The sequence below is a fragment of the Centroberyx gerrardi genome, chromosome 18, assembly GCF_048128805.1.
Source record: "Centroberyx gerrardi isolate f3 chromosome 18, fCenGer3.hap1.cur.20231027, whole genome shotgun sequence".
NCBI lineage: Eukaryota > Metazoa > Chordata > Actinopteri > Beryciformes > Berycidae > Centroberyx > Centroberyx gerrardi.
Window position 1 is genome coordinate 8,250,406 of NC_136014.1, and position 15,699 is coordinate 8,266,104.

Consider the following 15,699-nt stretch of genomic DNA (forward strand, 5'->3'; position numbering starts at 1 on the left):
GAGCTGTGGACCTCCAATATGGCCGCCAGAGGGTGCATTATGGCGCCTGAAAGCCCTCTCTCTCTCTCTCTCTCTCCATCTCTCGATCTGTCCCACCCTCCCCCCCTGCTGCCCCTCTCCCCTCTCCAGCTAGGGTTGCTTGTCGTAGTGGATGCCTGTCTGTCCGTTCGTCCGTCCGTTCGTTCGTTCGTCCGTCTGTCCACCTTGTCTGTCTGTCTGTCTGTCTGTCTGTAGTGTTGTGGTTGCCGGGACAGATGCACTGATGCCTGTGATTCGATGCTTTATCTCCACTAGCTCCAGTGTAGGTTGGAGGGGCTTAAAGATGATCGCAGGAGGACCTTCAGCTCTCGAGTAACTATCCCGCCCCCTTTCCCCTCCCCCCACCCTTCTCCGAGGAGCGCGCAAAACAAACGCCCCGCTTTGTGTCCCCCCCCCCTCTCCCCCCTCCCCCCTCCCCCCTCCTTCCTCGCTTGCCTAGCTATCTCTCTAGCTTTCTCTTTCTCACTCTCTTTCTCTGTATGTCTCTCTGTATGTCTCTCTATCCGTCTGTCACCCTGTCGCTCTTCTGTCGCTACTGGTCTCTCTCTCTCTCTCTTTCGTTCTCTGTCTGTCGTTCACTCTCGTCACTCTTTGTCTCACTTTTTTCCCCCCCGTCTGGTCTTTTCTCGAGGTCTCTTTCTCTGTCTCCCACACACACTTTCTGTCTCTCGTTTGCTTTCTCTCTGTCTCTGTCTCTCTCCATCTGTCTGTCTATCTCTGTCTCTGTCTCTGTCTCTGTCTCTGTCTCTGTCTCTGTCTCTCTGGTAACATGCTCTGCTTTCAGTAGCTGTGTCTGGTGTGCTGGATGTCTGTTAAGTAGACGCCATCAGGCCGCTCTAGTGGTCTTTATTGTTTTCGTTCTTCTTCCTGTTTTCCCTCCTTTTCTGCCATGTCTTGGCTCTGTAGTTTAGTGAAGTCTGTCTGGTCCGTGCTTCCTGTTTTTGTTTTTTCGTTTCTTTCTTGTTTTTTTCTCCGGGCTGTGGGACCACGTCATGCTGATCCTCATCGTTCCACCCTCTCTCTCTCTCAATCTGTCTTTTTCTATCTCTCTCTCTCTCTCTCTCTCTCTTTCTCCACCCCACCTCTCCCTCTCGGTTCCTTCCACCATCCCATCCCACCCCACCCCACTCCCATCTCCCACCCTACTCACCTTGGCTGTTTGGTGCCCAGTGGTGTCGCAGTAGTTATGATGGCGGCAAGGGAGGGGAGGAGAGAGAAGGGGTGGGTGGGTAGAGAGACCCTCACCATGGGTGTTTTGGTTCTCCATACACCGCGCACTGCCCCCACCCACCATATTCGATACAGTTGACCGCAGGTCGCAGGGGTCATGGAGATGCAGCAGTGGCGACAAGGGAAGGGAGGACTGCCAGAGAGCCAATCAGAGCCCAGAGAGAGGGAAAGGCTTGGTAGGGCAGACAGACAGTCACAAATAGCCAACCAGGAGGACTGACAGATTAACAGGCAGGCAGCTAGGTCTGTCTACCCATCTACATAGAACAATAGATAGACAGGCAAGCAGGCAGCCAGACAAATGGATAGCCAAACACCCAAAAATGATAAAGCGGCAGAGAGATAGAGATAGATACTATAGATAGACCAATGGGCAAGACAAACTGACTGACAATTAGACCAGCTGAGGCACTGAACTTTTCAAAGCGAACAGACTAGTCAGTTTACATAGCTGCCCTGAATTTCTACAAAGACTGCAGAATTTTGGCTCCAGGATTGATTCTGGCTAAATCCATACACTTCCCCTACACCCAGTTTATCCAAGTGGGCCTTGTGGCCCTATATTGGTGTAGCTGTATGAGGAATACTAATGCTCTAATGCTGTGCCCCACTTGTACACTCTTAGTGAGTACACTGCAGGCTACGATTCCCTTTGTCTTATCCAGTCATTCCCTAAGGCTGGGCTTCCCAAAAACAGATTTAGGCGTCTTTAAGTGCTATGTGTAGCATCATAATACCAAACATCAATACCACATTAGTTCTGAGACTTTAGTATAATTACCATTAACAAATGAGACCATCAACGAGAAGATTGCCAGCTTCTACCAGCCTCTATACTGCATTTTACATTGTGTGCCACCGGGTCGGATTTGGAGGGAAATCTGCTGTATTGCTTTACGGCACAAAGGCAGATTGCTCTGCGGCACGAAACAGGAAGAGGTCACTGTTCTTTCAGCGCAATGGCTTCTTTTCTCGCAATGGCAGATGGTGGAAGATGGAAAAATCACTTCCAACATGTTTAGCGACGCCAGGGAGGGAGAAAGAAAGTAGCAACATCGTCTTTGTGACAAGAAGGAAGAGGGTTTATGGGAAATGTGGTCTTAATTTTGAGAAACACTAGCACTAACAGTACCACTGGCGTGAGATAGAGGCTACCAATCGTCTCGATCACGGTCTCATTTATTTACGGTATGTATACCAAGGTATTACATTAATTTGGCAATGATATACTGATGTTTATAAATGCTACAGGTAGCACCTTAAAGTTCGTCTTTGTTCCATTGACTCACAGTGGAGCAAAGACTTAGTCTCAAGATGCTTTTGGGAAACCCGGACCAGATCTGACCCACTCTGCTCTCCTCCCCACCTTGCCATAGATTACAATTAGCGAAGCCGTAGTGCAGCTACCACGCAGCATCAGCGATTTCCAGAGAAATCTGATTGACCTGCACCACATCTGAACAGCCACTATCTCTTACTCTACACTACATTTCCACTACATTTGATGTTATACCGTAGCATAGTTAATACATCTGTTACGACCTTGTGATACGATATTAATGTCACTCTGTATGTCGTTGCCTTTGTCCGTATATTACTATAAGTCCTTTAATCTAGCAGTAGTGTAACATGTCGATGTATTTATCAGTGTGAATATCATCTGTGATATGATGATCTAGTGTACAGTAGGTGATGATAATGGTAACGCGGGAGATGCAGCCATCTCCCGACAGCAGGACAAAGTGCACAGTGTAGTGTGACACGGCTCTTGCCAATGCTTCTGACTGTTGTGAAAACAGCTTCTCATCTCTCAAGCATGTCAAAAGAGCAGCCCGGTTTATCTCAAATTACCACTACCTCTCCTCTCTCTCTCTCTCTCCCTCTCTCTCTTCCCTTCGTCTCTCTCTCTCTCTCTCTTTCTATCCGCCCAATCGCTCTCTCCATCTTTAGGTGCAGTCACGATGCAGCAGCAAAGAAAATATCCTAAGATCAAGTGAGTACTAAGTTTCCTCATTCAAAGCACCCTCTGTTGTGTGTGTGTGTGTGTGTGTAACTGTGTCTGTATGTGACAAAGTATGCTCTCAAGCACACATGAATACATCTTAAATGTGCATGTGGTGTGACAATGCGTGCATGGTTTTGTGTATGTGTATGTGTGTGTGTGTGTGTGTGTGTGTGTGTTTGGCTGTGTGTGGCTGAGCATGTTTGCATGTCTGTGTATGTGATGTTCTGCCAGAGGTTGTTAAGCCTCATGTTAAGCATCAGAATATGCTGTGGAAGCGTAAGTGTGTGTTTAAAGGAGAGAAATTGGGTCAAGGGAAATCAAAGCACAGCGCCTATTCTTCGCTGTGAGGCAGAGAGGCAGAGAGAGAGCGAGGCAGAGAGAGATAAAGAGAGAGAGAGAGAGAGAGCAGATTACACATTAGTTACACCTTGCTTTGTTCCTTTTACCTTTGGAATTATTAGAGAGGTATTATTAGACCAACATGGCCGCTATCGAGCACTGCCATCATCCAGCTGGGTTCAACAGCTTCTGCAAACAAACAGGGCTATTTCAGTCCACGTTTTTCTTTTTTCTTAGTGGCTGTTAAGGCATTTTGCAATTGGTTTCTCTGGGCTAAGTCTTGCCAATCCTTCCTCATGCTGTGTGCGTAAAATATGTCATTATATATGCATCAAAATATGAATCATGTTAATCTCCTAGTACCATAAATGTACAGGAATTTGTCTTGGTGACACTGGTGTGGAAACATATTGATTTGCACATGTTTATTTATGTGTGAGTGTATGTTTTCCATTCATGCATATCATGAGCTTGACCTTTACTGACAAACCTGACAAGACCAAACCATGGGTTCAGATCAGGTTGGGCTGAATTTCTCACTAAATCGAGATAGTTGATCGGTTGCATTTTCCCCGTCTGCCGTGGGATTGAATCCCAGCAGAGCTTTCTCTCCTCTGTCTCTCTCTCTCTCTACTTTCCTACTGTCTAAATAAAGCATAAAAATGCTAAAAATGGGTGAGTGGACTGCCCACTCCTCCAGAAAGATACTGTTTTAGAAACTGGAAATTAGAAGCTTTAGTTAGGTCTGAGTTCTACACTCAAGTTTTTGAGTTTGAGTTGGGTCAGGCTTAAATTTTGCAGCTCCAGTTAAGGTCTGTCCCCAGTTTGTGATGCGGTTTCATGATATGACACCCGTTTCATGGCAGTGTATCCCGGCTGTCTTCCCAGGTCACAGTGCGGTGGACATCACCAAGGTGGCCCGGAGGCACCGCATGTCCCCGTTCCCCCTCACCTCCATGGACAAGGCCTTCATCACTGTGCTGGAGATGACCGCCGTCCTGGGCACCGAGATCATCAACTACAGAGGTGAGGAGGCCGGACCTTTGCGTCCCTCTCAGCTTTCACGCTTTGTTATTTCACCTTTCGAAACTACGAAAATGAAATCAAACCACACGCTTATACAGTAGATACACATAGAGAGGCGGACTAGTTGCCGCTCAACTAAATGTCCTTAAGTCGTAAATCTTGCCCCTTGCCATCTTCGATTTACCTTCCCGTTAGGTCTGCTGACATCAGCTGCTGAGGATGCTGGGATGCGGAGGTGTCGCACCTTTCAGGCCGAAGTAGCAACATGCGCACATTAAGTCCTCATGACAGGGTTTAAACACCCCCCGTCCACGACTGGACACCTCACTGAATCAGCAGCCCCTGTCTGCAGGCCATGATGTCAGTCACACACACACAATCAAACACACACACACACATACATACAAAGGCCCTAAGTGTATTGACAGGGAGTGCAAACAGCCCCCTATGGACACATACAGAACAAGCAAGCAAATTTTCCTATTGATATGTGTCCTGCCTGAACCACCGTAAGCTCCGGAACTCTGGAACCCAAAACACACACACATCTGTATGCATTGAAACGCATTTTGACACACAACGCACATTATTCCTTTGTAGTGCTTCGGAACTGTGTTTGGAGAAATTAAAGATTATTAGTGCCATTATTATCTTATGTGCACATGTTCACACATATAAACAAATGTGCACACAAAGGAAATGGAGACAGATGTTTTGGTTTCAGTTTTGCTTACTTTAGTTTTATTGTAATTCACTTTACTGAAATGTGTTTTTCCGTGGCTCTCTTTTTAGTCTTATTTTTAGTTTTACTTAACCGTAATAACATGTCTAAACACGCACGCGCACACACACGCACACACACGCACACACACGCACACACACGGAGGGGTTAGTCACTGCTGTTGTGGTGGTCGGTTTAGTCGGAGGGCCTGGGGGTCCCAGTCAGCCCCCTGGCAGCGCGGCATCAGACGCCAGAGGACGGTGACACAGAGCCAGGCTCAGGGCCAGAGGGGAGAACACACACTCCTAATTCATCTCTGAAGAGTGTGTGTGTATGGGGGGTGGTGAGAGGGGGTGGGGGTGGGGGGGTGGGGGGGGGGGGGTGGGGGGGGGGTTGGCAATGACGCCCCGCGGCGCACACGAGTTCTAGCTCGACGACGGTAGAAGGAGCACTCTCTCTCTCTCTCTCTTTTTTTTTTTCTCTCCCCGGTGTAAAGCGATGTTTCATGTTGTTGGAGAGGCGAGTGAGTTACAGGATTTGCAGGAGCGCAGCTGGGAGGAGATTGGGTGGGGGGAAGAGGAGGGGAGGGGGGGGGGAGAGGAAGAGGGGGATTTGAGAGATGAAATATTTAGACAGAGAACAGCTGGAGCAGCTCCCCTGCTGGCGGGGAGGGGTCTGTGTATGTGTGTGTGTGTGTGTGTGTGTGTGTGTGTCAATGTTGACGTGCAAACGCTTGCACAGTGTGCTGATGGGTGCCTGCGTGTGTATCGGTGCATGCACTTTTGCACATCGTTGGAATTCATTTAAGGCTCTATTTTTTTTTAATCAAAATTGAGTTATCACATATTCTTGAACTTTGAATGTTACTTAATGCTTGTGTGGTGTCATTTTTTTTTTTTTTAAATAGAACCTTTTGGAGTTAAATATTTAAAAAGACAGAACAGTTTTGCCAGCTGGGATGTCAAATCTTTGATGCTAAATATCTCAGAACTGCACTCAGATAGAACCTTGTAATTCCAAGCTCACGATATGTCTGAACACATGCAATACTGTTTGTGTGTGTGTGTGTGTGTGTGTGTGTGCCTCAGTGCATACAGATGTGTAAAGGTGTGTAAAGATGCATGTGTGTGTGCTTGCGCTTTTATAGTCCTCTTAATTTTCAGATCGTTTCGAGAGCAGAGTATTCGGAAGGGGCGACGCCGCTTTAATGACCATTATATAACCCTTTTAAGACACGGGTATACGTGATGTTTTGCAAAGCAGCCGAACACACACACACACACACACACTTTGCTTCTGCAACCAGGCATCACCTCCGTTCTATTTTTACTCACAAGCGCAAGTCAGCCTCTGCACATGGGTTTAACAAGCTGTTTAAATGGCAGCCTGGAAGGAATAGAGGTTGCAAAAAACACACCAGAATACACCTGATGGAATGATAGAAATTAGATAGCTTGTGTGTATGCATGTGTGTGTGTGTGTGTGTGTGTGGGCGTCTGTGTGTGTGTGCGCAGGCGTGCATTTGCTCCTTCTCCTTCCACTCATTCATATCAAAGCTTAGATCTTCATATTAACGCCCACATAATCACAGCATAAAGACTCATAGGAACGCTATATATAGCCACACAGCAGCTTAAGGTATTTTAGTGCCAGGATTTTTCTCCTCCACCCACTCTCTCTCTCTCTTTTCTCTTTCTTTCTTTCCTTCCCTCACTCTCTCTGTGCTATTGTCTCTGTGCAGCTTCTTGTGCAGAGTCTGTGTTCTTCCCTGGCAAATGTTTTTTTGTTGTTGTTGTCTGGGTTGCGGAAGTGGTTATGAAATTTGGATAGGGACACTCGCGGTCGCCACTTGCAGCATTTCGGTGATGTGAATCAGAAAAGCTGAAATAGAAACGGAGAGGCAAACCGCGTGTGTATCTTTGTGTGTGTGTGTGTGTGTGTGTGTGTCGGTCAGGTGGTGAGTCATGCGGAGAGATCCTGATGCGAGGTGTCACACTCTGTCTCTCTCTAACGCGCACACACACACACACACACACACACACACAGACCTTCGGCACATATGTCTCTCTGTATCTTCATCTGAATCAGACACGCTGTCTCTCTCGCCCTCTCTGCCTCTGTCTCTCTTTCTCTCTCCTACTGTCTCTCTCTCTCCCTTCACCATGCTTCCCCCCTAATACTCATGTTGTTTCTCTTCCCCCCCCTTCCCCCCCTCCATAGATGGGATGGGTCGAGTCCTGGCTCAGGACGTTTATGCCAAAGACAACCTGCCACCCTTCCCTGCTTCTGTCAAGGATGGTTATGCTGTGAGAGGTAAGTACCGCAGATTATGGCAAGGAGTGCACAATATGTTTGTTCTCTCTCTCTCTCTCTCTCTCTCTCTCTCTCTCTCTCTCTCTCTCTCTTTACCTGTCTCTCTCTCACTCCCTCTCCCTCTCAATTCAGCTCGATAATTTTATTGGCATGACTGTTTATCAGCGACAATATTGCCAAAGCAGTATACAAAAATGCAAAATATAGATGTTCAAAGCCAACCAACAACACTTTATACATTCAAACCATATTGAGATGCTAAATTATTTGGCTTGGAAACATGAACTCTGCAATAGTACAGCATCATCAATGTCTATAACAATGGAAAACAGTTCCAAAATTGAGCACATATAGGTATATAAATCATTCAAAAGCCAGTAAAGGCATATAAAACACTCTCAGTGCTGATCGGGAATAACTTCCTCATCCTTGTGGCATCGCCTGGCTGTGCTAACCCCTCCAAGCGGTTTTCTGGTGGAGATCCAGAAGAAACTGGTGGATTTATGAGGGCTGCTGTCCTCTACCTGCCTGTCCAGGAGGGTGGCCAGGGCCTGGTCGACCTGGAGAGCAGGGTGGCAGCCTTTCCGGCTCCAGGCAGCTCAGAAACAGCACCAACATCCAGCGTGTGCACTTCTGCAGAGGGGTGGCAGTTTAGGGCTGGACCGCTGGCTCTTCCTCATGGAGTTGGAGGAACTGAAAACCGGATTTTATACATCTGCCCCGAGGGCCTGGCGCCTGCTTGACGCATCAAGGGGGTAGTGCCTGAACTGTGGGTATCGGAGGAACCTCTGTTCCATAAGCCAGTGTTTCCTCTGGAGTCGATGTGTTCTGCCACCCTGAAGCAGCGCCATATGAGAGGCAGCATCACCAAGCTGCAGCATCTGCTATCTCTGGAAAACCTGGGAAACTCCCCCAGGTGCTTGGCCAACAGACTGGACTGACCTCGCTGAGGCTGCTGGAGGGGTTCAGCAGGGAGGTGCTGGGTCCTCTGCGGGACACCCGGACACTCCCCCCACAGAGGGGGGAGGCCGCTGAGGTCGCTGAGCTCGCTGAGGTCGCTCTACTGAGGGTGTCAGCTGAAACTGGGGGCTGGCAGGAGGAAGGGAGGCTGCTGTATGTGTTAAGGTCAGGAACCTCAGGGTCTGGAAGGACACTAGTGAGCACCGGTGGCAGGAGGTACTGGGTGAGGAAGGTGCTGCAGGGTTTAGGTGGAGAGGTCAGGGAGGATAGATGGGTGTGCTTTCTGTGGAAATCAGAAACTGTCTTCCATGTGTTTTGAACTTGTTGAGTGTCCTGTATGGGAAGTTTTCTATGTGGAAAGGTTAATTCTTGGACTTGTGCATTGTGTCTGTAAAAAGGCAGTAAATGTATTGCTGTATTCTGTGAGTTCTTGGTGAGTTTTTAAGGTGAAGTTAGTTACAATCTCTGTTTGGTTTTGAGATGTTTCATTAAAGAACATCAAAAATCAAAGTCTCTCTCTCTCTCTTTCTCTCTCTCTGTCTCTCTCTCTCTCCCCTTTCTCTGCCTATTTGTTCATTCTGTAGCCAGAGCCCACTACCCACTGAAACAAATGACTCAGCTAAATGACACACTCCTACACACACACACACACACACACACACGCACTCACACATATGTGTGTAATGCTATTAAATCTTTCTTTTATTTCAGCGGCTGACGGCCCAGGCGACCGCTTCATCATTGGAGAGTCCCAAGCTGGAGAGCAGGTCCGCCCCCACATAGACACACACACACACACACACACACACACTCACTCTCTCTCTCCCATTCACACATGCATACAAAGACACTCACACACACACACACACACACACACGTCCAGAGTCACTCTCACGCAAACACCCACACACCCTGTATATGAAAATAAACTACTTCACTTTTGTCCTTCATCTCACGCCTAGACCAACTATAATTGCACACCAATGTGTTTCCTTTGCAAGTGATGAAAAGCCCTTCGCCCAAAGCATGGCTAGAAAGTCAAAGCGCTGCCAAACTGTAAAACAGATTAGGCCTCTGAGACAAGAGTAACCTACTGAGATATATTGACTGGCTGCATCTCGCTGCTTGAAGAAAAACAACACACACACACACACACACACACAAATACACACCCTTAGCAAGCAGTCATACTCTGCACTAGGTCTGAGAAATTAAGTCAGGTGATTTACAAGCTGTTTTTAATCATTCCGTATATTTGCAGTTTGCCAAGTACACAGTCAATATGTTAATAAGATGACAAAATTTCAACTTTATCCAGTAGTTTCCTAAAAGAGATTGTTCTTAGGATATTTTAATCAAAGAGCACTGAAGTGGACTACGAATGAGGCAGAGATTTTCAGCATTTTGGACTTTTTGGCAGCATTGTAGCAAGAGGAAAAAGAGTCGTGCGCTGTTCTCTCCAGGTTGTGGCTTCTATTTGATCAGTGTTCTGGCACAAAGCGGTCTTCAGGTTGTGAGGTGCCCTTGTGATGCTTTTCCTTAAATAGACTAAGGCATTGCAGAGCCTGCATGGACAGCCTATGTACACATTTCATGGGCTGATGAAGTCCTTTACCTGCACTCCGTCAAAAGTCAAACTAGTTTCATCTTTCTTGATGGACTGGGTTGCGACATTTTCACGCACTGCACTCCGTCAGTTCATGTCATCCATGCCATCCATCAACGCATAGGTCTCATTGAAATACATGGGATTTTGTCTGTTTTTTGACATATCACAAATGCTCATGGGAACGGGGCCAAATGCATTTTGGGAGTGCAATCAGTAAATTACTTCCATTACCAATATTATCAGTATGCAATCTATCAAGCCTGTTTAGTTTACTTTAGTTTTGTTTCGCTGAACATTTTAGAGCTCATATAACATCTTACCTCAAAAGAAACATGGCGAACCAAAAGAGAACTGAGTAGGATAACAGACGCTATAACCTGTGCTGTACACCCATTCTATATCTGTGTGTTTTGCCTGTATTTTGGACATGTTTGTGTTTGACTTGTCTGTATCTGTGTCTCGGTGCAGCCCACCCACACAGTAATGCCTGGCCAGGTGATGAGGGTGACGACGGGCGCCCCCATCCCCTGCGGGGCCGACGCTGTGGTCCAGGTGGAAGACACCGAGCTGCTCCGCGAGTCTGAGGACGTGAGTCTCGTCCCACATACAGGAAGGGGGATATCGGAATCAGGGTTGGGGTCGACTCAACCCAACCAGAGGGTAGAATTCACCCTTTGGGAGGATCAATGAAGTGTCCAAAACTTTCAGAAGTTTGACCCACATTTGCCTCCAAAAGTTATTATACAGTCCATAACAAAATAATTGAAAATTACGGTTCTACCACAGGTCAGTGGGAAACTGTATCTGTACCTGTTTGTTCACTGTGACGGAGCTGACAGGTGGTTTGTTATTCTCAGGGCACAGAGGAGCTGGAGGTACGAATCCTAGTACAAGCTCGCCCGGGGCAGGACATCAGGTTAGTGTGTGTGTGTGTGTTGGTTTTTGCTAGTAAAGAGGCCAGGATCAGAATCACTTTAATCACCAAGTACAATAAATGTGCAAGAATATGTCATGGTTATGAGTTAAGAAAAACATTTGAACCCAATGTGGGTCTTTGTCAGGCTATTATTCTAAGCATTGCGCTAGTAAAGGTTTTTGGGACAAAGATTCAGTGTGTGCCTATTCTTTTTCCTTCATTCAACACTGACTGTAGTTTTTACGCTGCACCTGAGATAATATTCTATTTGGGATATGCGTACACAACTTTGTGGGTCTAAAGGCCTCCATCGATCACTGTCTAAAGATCTGCATCTCTCCTGTCCATCCATCACCATCTGTCTTGTCCCACCCCAGGCCTATCGGTCATGACATCAAGCGCGGCGAGTGTGTGCTGGCCAAGGGCACCCACATGGGCCCGTCTGAGATCGGGCTCCTGGCCACCGTGGGCGTCACCGAGGTGGAGGTCCAGAAGTTCCCTGTGGTGGCCGTCATGTCCACAGGCAACGAGGTGAGCGCTCAGAACACATCTGAAGGGCTTCATTCCAAAACGCTACAAAAAATATTGTATCGGATATCCAGTGCTGAGTTTTCTCGAGTAGGTGACATATTTTTTAAATGGTGGATATGTTATTTTGGAATTAAACTTTTCAAATTTGACTTACTGCACTCTAGAAATCATTGAAGGAGGGAAAACGTGAAAGGGGGAAAGGCTGAGAGAGCCAGGATTTTCTAAATTTTGAACACAATTGTCATGATGGCAAAAACTAGGCATATAAGGCCTAGTCTGTGTGACTGATGCACACGTGAAATTTCACGGAGGTGTGTGTAACCTTCGTGGGGAGCCTCAGCGGACTCCAGATAACCATAATCACCTGTTCACAGCCCTGTGCAGATATGTTTAACGTGCAAAATTCAAAGGCATAAATTAGCCATGAACCACCTACTTCAGGGCCACGTTCCAAAACTATGAAGTGGCGTCCGCTCCTTCGAGCAATGGATGGAGGTTCCTTATATATTCCATAACAGTCTGGATTGCGCACCATTTTTAAAAAAAAATGGCATGTGGAGATAATGATGCAGATAATTCAAAAGGGGGTGTGACCAACCAAGGCAGGAGAGGAGAGAAAAAGCCAACAGAGAGCCAAACCATAATTTTTAGTTTCCATTGTAGTTTCCAAAATCATCACCCTAGGATTCATGATGCAATTTTGACTTTTGACTAAATTAGATGCAAGTTGATTTGCATCAGTGTTGCCTTCCTTTAACAAGTGTAGTGACTAGCAGCAACCCTTCCCCCGCTCCTTGAGGTTTTTTCCTCTTCAAAACAAAGCAAAGTCAGGATCTATGGTTTTATTATGATAAGGAAGTAGGTCAGGATGCAGGTATGAAGTATTAGAATGCATTCATGATGCTGTAAGGCACTTACATACATACATTATACATTATGCCTCTACTTATGCTGAGGTACGGTAGCTGCTGAAACCCGTGGTTGACCTCCATGCTGCAGTTACAGATTGGGACTTCAAGTGTATTGACTAGACCTGCAAATAGTTGATTTTGCAAAAAGTTCTTGGTGGTGCTTGAAAGTGCTTCAAACATTAAATGTGTGGGAATCATTTGGAAACTTCATATAATGTCTGAAAGGTTGTCAATCACAGAAAAGTATAGTAAAATATTTTTTTTATAATTCTGGCACTCATTGTATTGTCCTATTTGGCAAATTCCACCCATTTGATATAAGTAGGTGAAAATATTAAACTGCAGATGTTTGCCAACAAAGGACTTAATGCCTGACCATCCAGTTGAATCATGGTTTCTTTAACCGCCAGCCCACCCTGCCACTTAAACAAATACTAAGAATATTTTGCAAATACAATTTAACCCAGATGTGGTATTGCCCTTGCACTGACCTATATCCCAGCATCCAGGAAGGACAGGATGGGTATGTAATGTATCAAGAGTGTGTCAGATACTTCATGCCTCCCCCTGTGTTTCGGCAGCTGCTGAACCCAGAGGACGACCTCCATCCTGGGAAGATCCGGGACAGCAATCGCTCCACCCTGCTGGCCACCATCCAGGAGCACGGCTACCCCACCATCAACCTGGGCATCGTGGGAGACAAGTACGCCTTCACATGTATTCTCTAACGGATATTTCTTCAACTATATCCATCTCCTTCTTCCTCGCCCCTCTGGTCCACCTGGTCTTCATCATCTTCCTCTTCCTCCTCTTCTGCCAAACTAGCTCTCTATTTTCCTTTTCCTCCATCCCCTCCATTCCTCCCTCGCTCCTTTGAGATGGTGGTTAACGTGCGTGGGTGTGTGGGTGTGTGTGTGTGTGCATGCGCGTGCGTCTCTGTGCCCCACAGCCCTGATGACCTTCTCAACGCTCTGAATGAAGGGATCAGCCGTGCTGATGTCATCATCACCTCAGGAGGAGTGTCCATGGGAGAGAAGGTATGACGGCACAGCAGAACGTGCACACACACACACACACACACACACAGTCATGGCTTTGTACTTCACTGACACCTTGTGGTAGAGAGGGGGAAGTAAAGCATCGGTTTTACATGGTGAAGTAACACTGAAACTCCCAAAAGATGATAATAAGATTACAGTAATTACAAAAAACCTTTTAGACGCTACTATTTGACAAAGGTCTTGTGCTTTCTGGTATTTTTGAGTCTTTCTAAAACAGTCGTACTATTTATTGCTCGTTTGTGTTCTTGACTTGTTGATGACTTTAGGCCCCGATGTGAGTATTCTGTCAGCGTTTGTCATTTTCTCTGTAATGTCTTTTTCAGGACTACCTTAAACAGGTGCTGGATATTGATCTCCATGCTCAGATCCACTTTGGTCGTGTTTTCATGAAACCAGGGTAAGATAATGAGCTTGAATAAAGTTACATTCATCTGCAACTTTTCAAAACACAGGATAATAAAATAGGTGAAAACAAATCATATGCAAGGCTGTCTGTCCAAATTTGTCGTAAGAAGTGATTTAAAAGATGAGACACTGTTTGATGAATAAATGAATGAATTATGATTAGTATTAAGACGAAAATCAACATAAATGTTCTTTTTTTCTTTTTCAGTCTCCCGACAACATTCGCCACCTTGGACATGGACGGTGCTCGCAAACTTATCTTTGCCCTCCCAGGTAGTGTGTGAAGTTGAGAGAAAGAGTGAATCGCTCCGTGCTTCTGAAGAGATGTTACTCACCCACTATTCTCCCCCCCCCCCCGTGTCTCTCCCTCCTCTCTCTGCCTCCGTCCGTCCGTCTGTCCTAGGAAACCCCGTGTCCGCTGTTGTCACCTGTAACCTCTTTGTCATCCCTGCCTTGAGAAAGATGCAGGGCATTTTGGACCCCAGGCCCACCATCATCAAAGCGAGGGTAGGAACACAACGCAACCGCCAGCACCCGGATGAGGATTCTCAAGCCACACCAAGTCAAAAAGCATTACTTATTTACATATTGATGGTCACAAAAGATGTTTTTCCATGTCTGTTTAAGGTTAGGACGAGACAGAAGGTCTCCAGTATGGTTAAAGTTAGGGTTACAATCATCTTTTTTGGTAAAAAATGATGATAAGTTCCAACTTTGCAGCCCTTTACCTAGAGAAAAGTGTGTGATGTCTTCATTGTGATTCATGTTGTTTCGTCATTGTCTCAACAGAGTAAGACAAAATCTGGAAAGAGCAGCCCCTATTTGCAAAATAGACCCTTTCTCTTCCTACAAGCAAACGTCCGAGTCAAATTCAGAAAGCTGCTCTCTCGGTGCGATCAAAGAATGTAGATGCGAGGTAGTCGAGAGGAATTGTGAGTCTTGGGAACGTTTGTAGTTCTGTTTGTACAAAAGTTCAAAAGTGCATCACTGCAGTCCACGGTATGTAAACTCATGAATTAATATTATTTTCACCATCCGCTTGATGCATATTTATGCTCGGGAATGTTTTGCTCTGACAACTGACTTGGCAGAAGAACCAATCACGGCCCACGTTGACCCGAAGGCCCGCTCCCCGCTCATGAATATTTACGAGGCTACCGGCGGAGCAGGAAAACTCATTATAATATCGCGCGCGCGCCCGGCAGACCTAGCTCGTGTCCCCACCTAGCATCATCAAGTAAGAGGTCTGGTCCCTTGCCATCATGGGCTCCGTCCAGAATACTGTGGCACTTCATCTGCAGTTTTAAAGCAGTTAGAGAATCGGCTTCAATGCATTACTGCCACTTAGTGGTGAGACTGATGGACTGAAAGCACAGATGCAGCCAGATCATTTCCCTCAGCAGATGGCAATCAGGCCCGGGTCAAATAGTATTCCTAAAAAACGTTTTACCTCCGCCAGCGAAGTTGGAGGGAGGCTATGTTTTCACTCCTGTCTGTATGTGGGTTTGTTAGCGAGATATCTCAAAAAGTTACTGATGGATTTGGCTGTAATTTGGTGGACAGATAGCCATTTGCCCAAAGATCAGTTGATTCGATTTTGGTGGTGATCCAGATCTGGGATTTCTGCCATTAG

At 46.3% G+C, this 15,699-nt stretch overlaps 1 protein-coding gene across 1 annotated transcript in view; it reads left to right on the forward strand.

The window, feature by feature from the left end:
• The window catches only part of gphnb (gephyrin b), an 81,732-nt gene that overhangs the window by 64,610 nt on the left and 1,423 nt on the right, over positions 1 to 15,699 (forward strand). The window contains exons 9-20 of the mRNA XM_078289829.1: positions 3,220 to 3,262; positions 4,502 to 4,639; positions 7,581 to 7,673; positions 9,345 to 9,400; positions 10,711 to 10,830; positions 11,100 to 11,158; positions 11,536 to 11,689; positions 13,182 to 13,303; positions 13,550 to 13,637; positions 13,985 to 14,058; positions 14,275 to 14,339; positions 14,470 to 14,573. Of these exons, the coding sequence (XP_078145955.1) occupies positions 3,220 to 3,262; positions 4,502 to 4,639; positions 7,581 to 7,673; positions 9,345 to 9,400; positions 10,711 to 10,830; positions 11,100 to 11,158; positions 11,536 to 11,689; positions 13,182 to 13,303; positions 13,550 to 13,637; positions 13,985 to 14,058; positions 14,275 to 14,339; positions 14,470 to 14,573 (1,116 nt within the window). The remainder of the gene's footprint in view (positions 1 to 3,219; positions 3,263 to 4,501; positions 4,640 to 7,580; positions 7,674 to 9,344; positions 9,401 to 10,710; positions 10,831 to 11,099; positions 11,159 to 11,535; positions 11,690 to 13,181; positions 13,304 to 13,549; positions 13,638 to 13,984; positions 14,059 to 14,274; positions 14,340 to 14,469; positions 14,574 to 15,699) is intronic.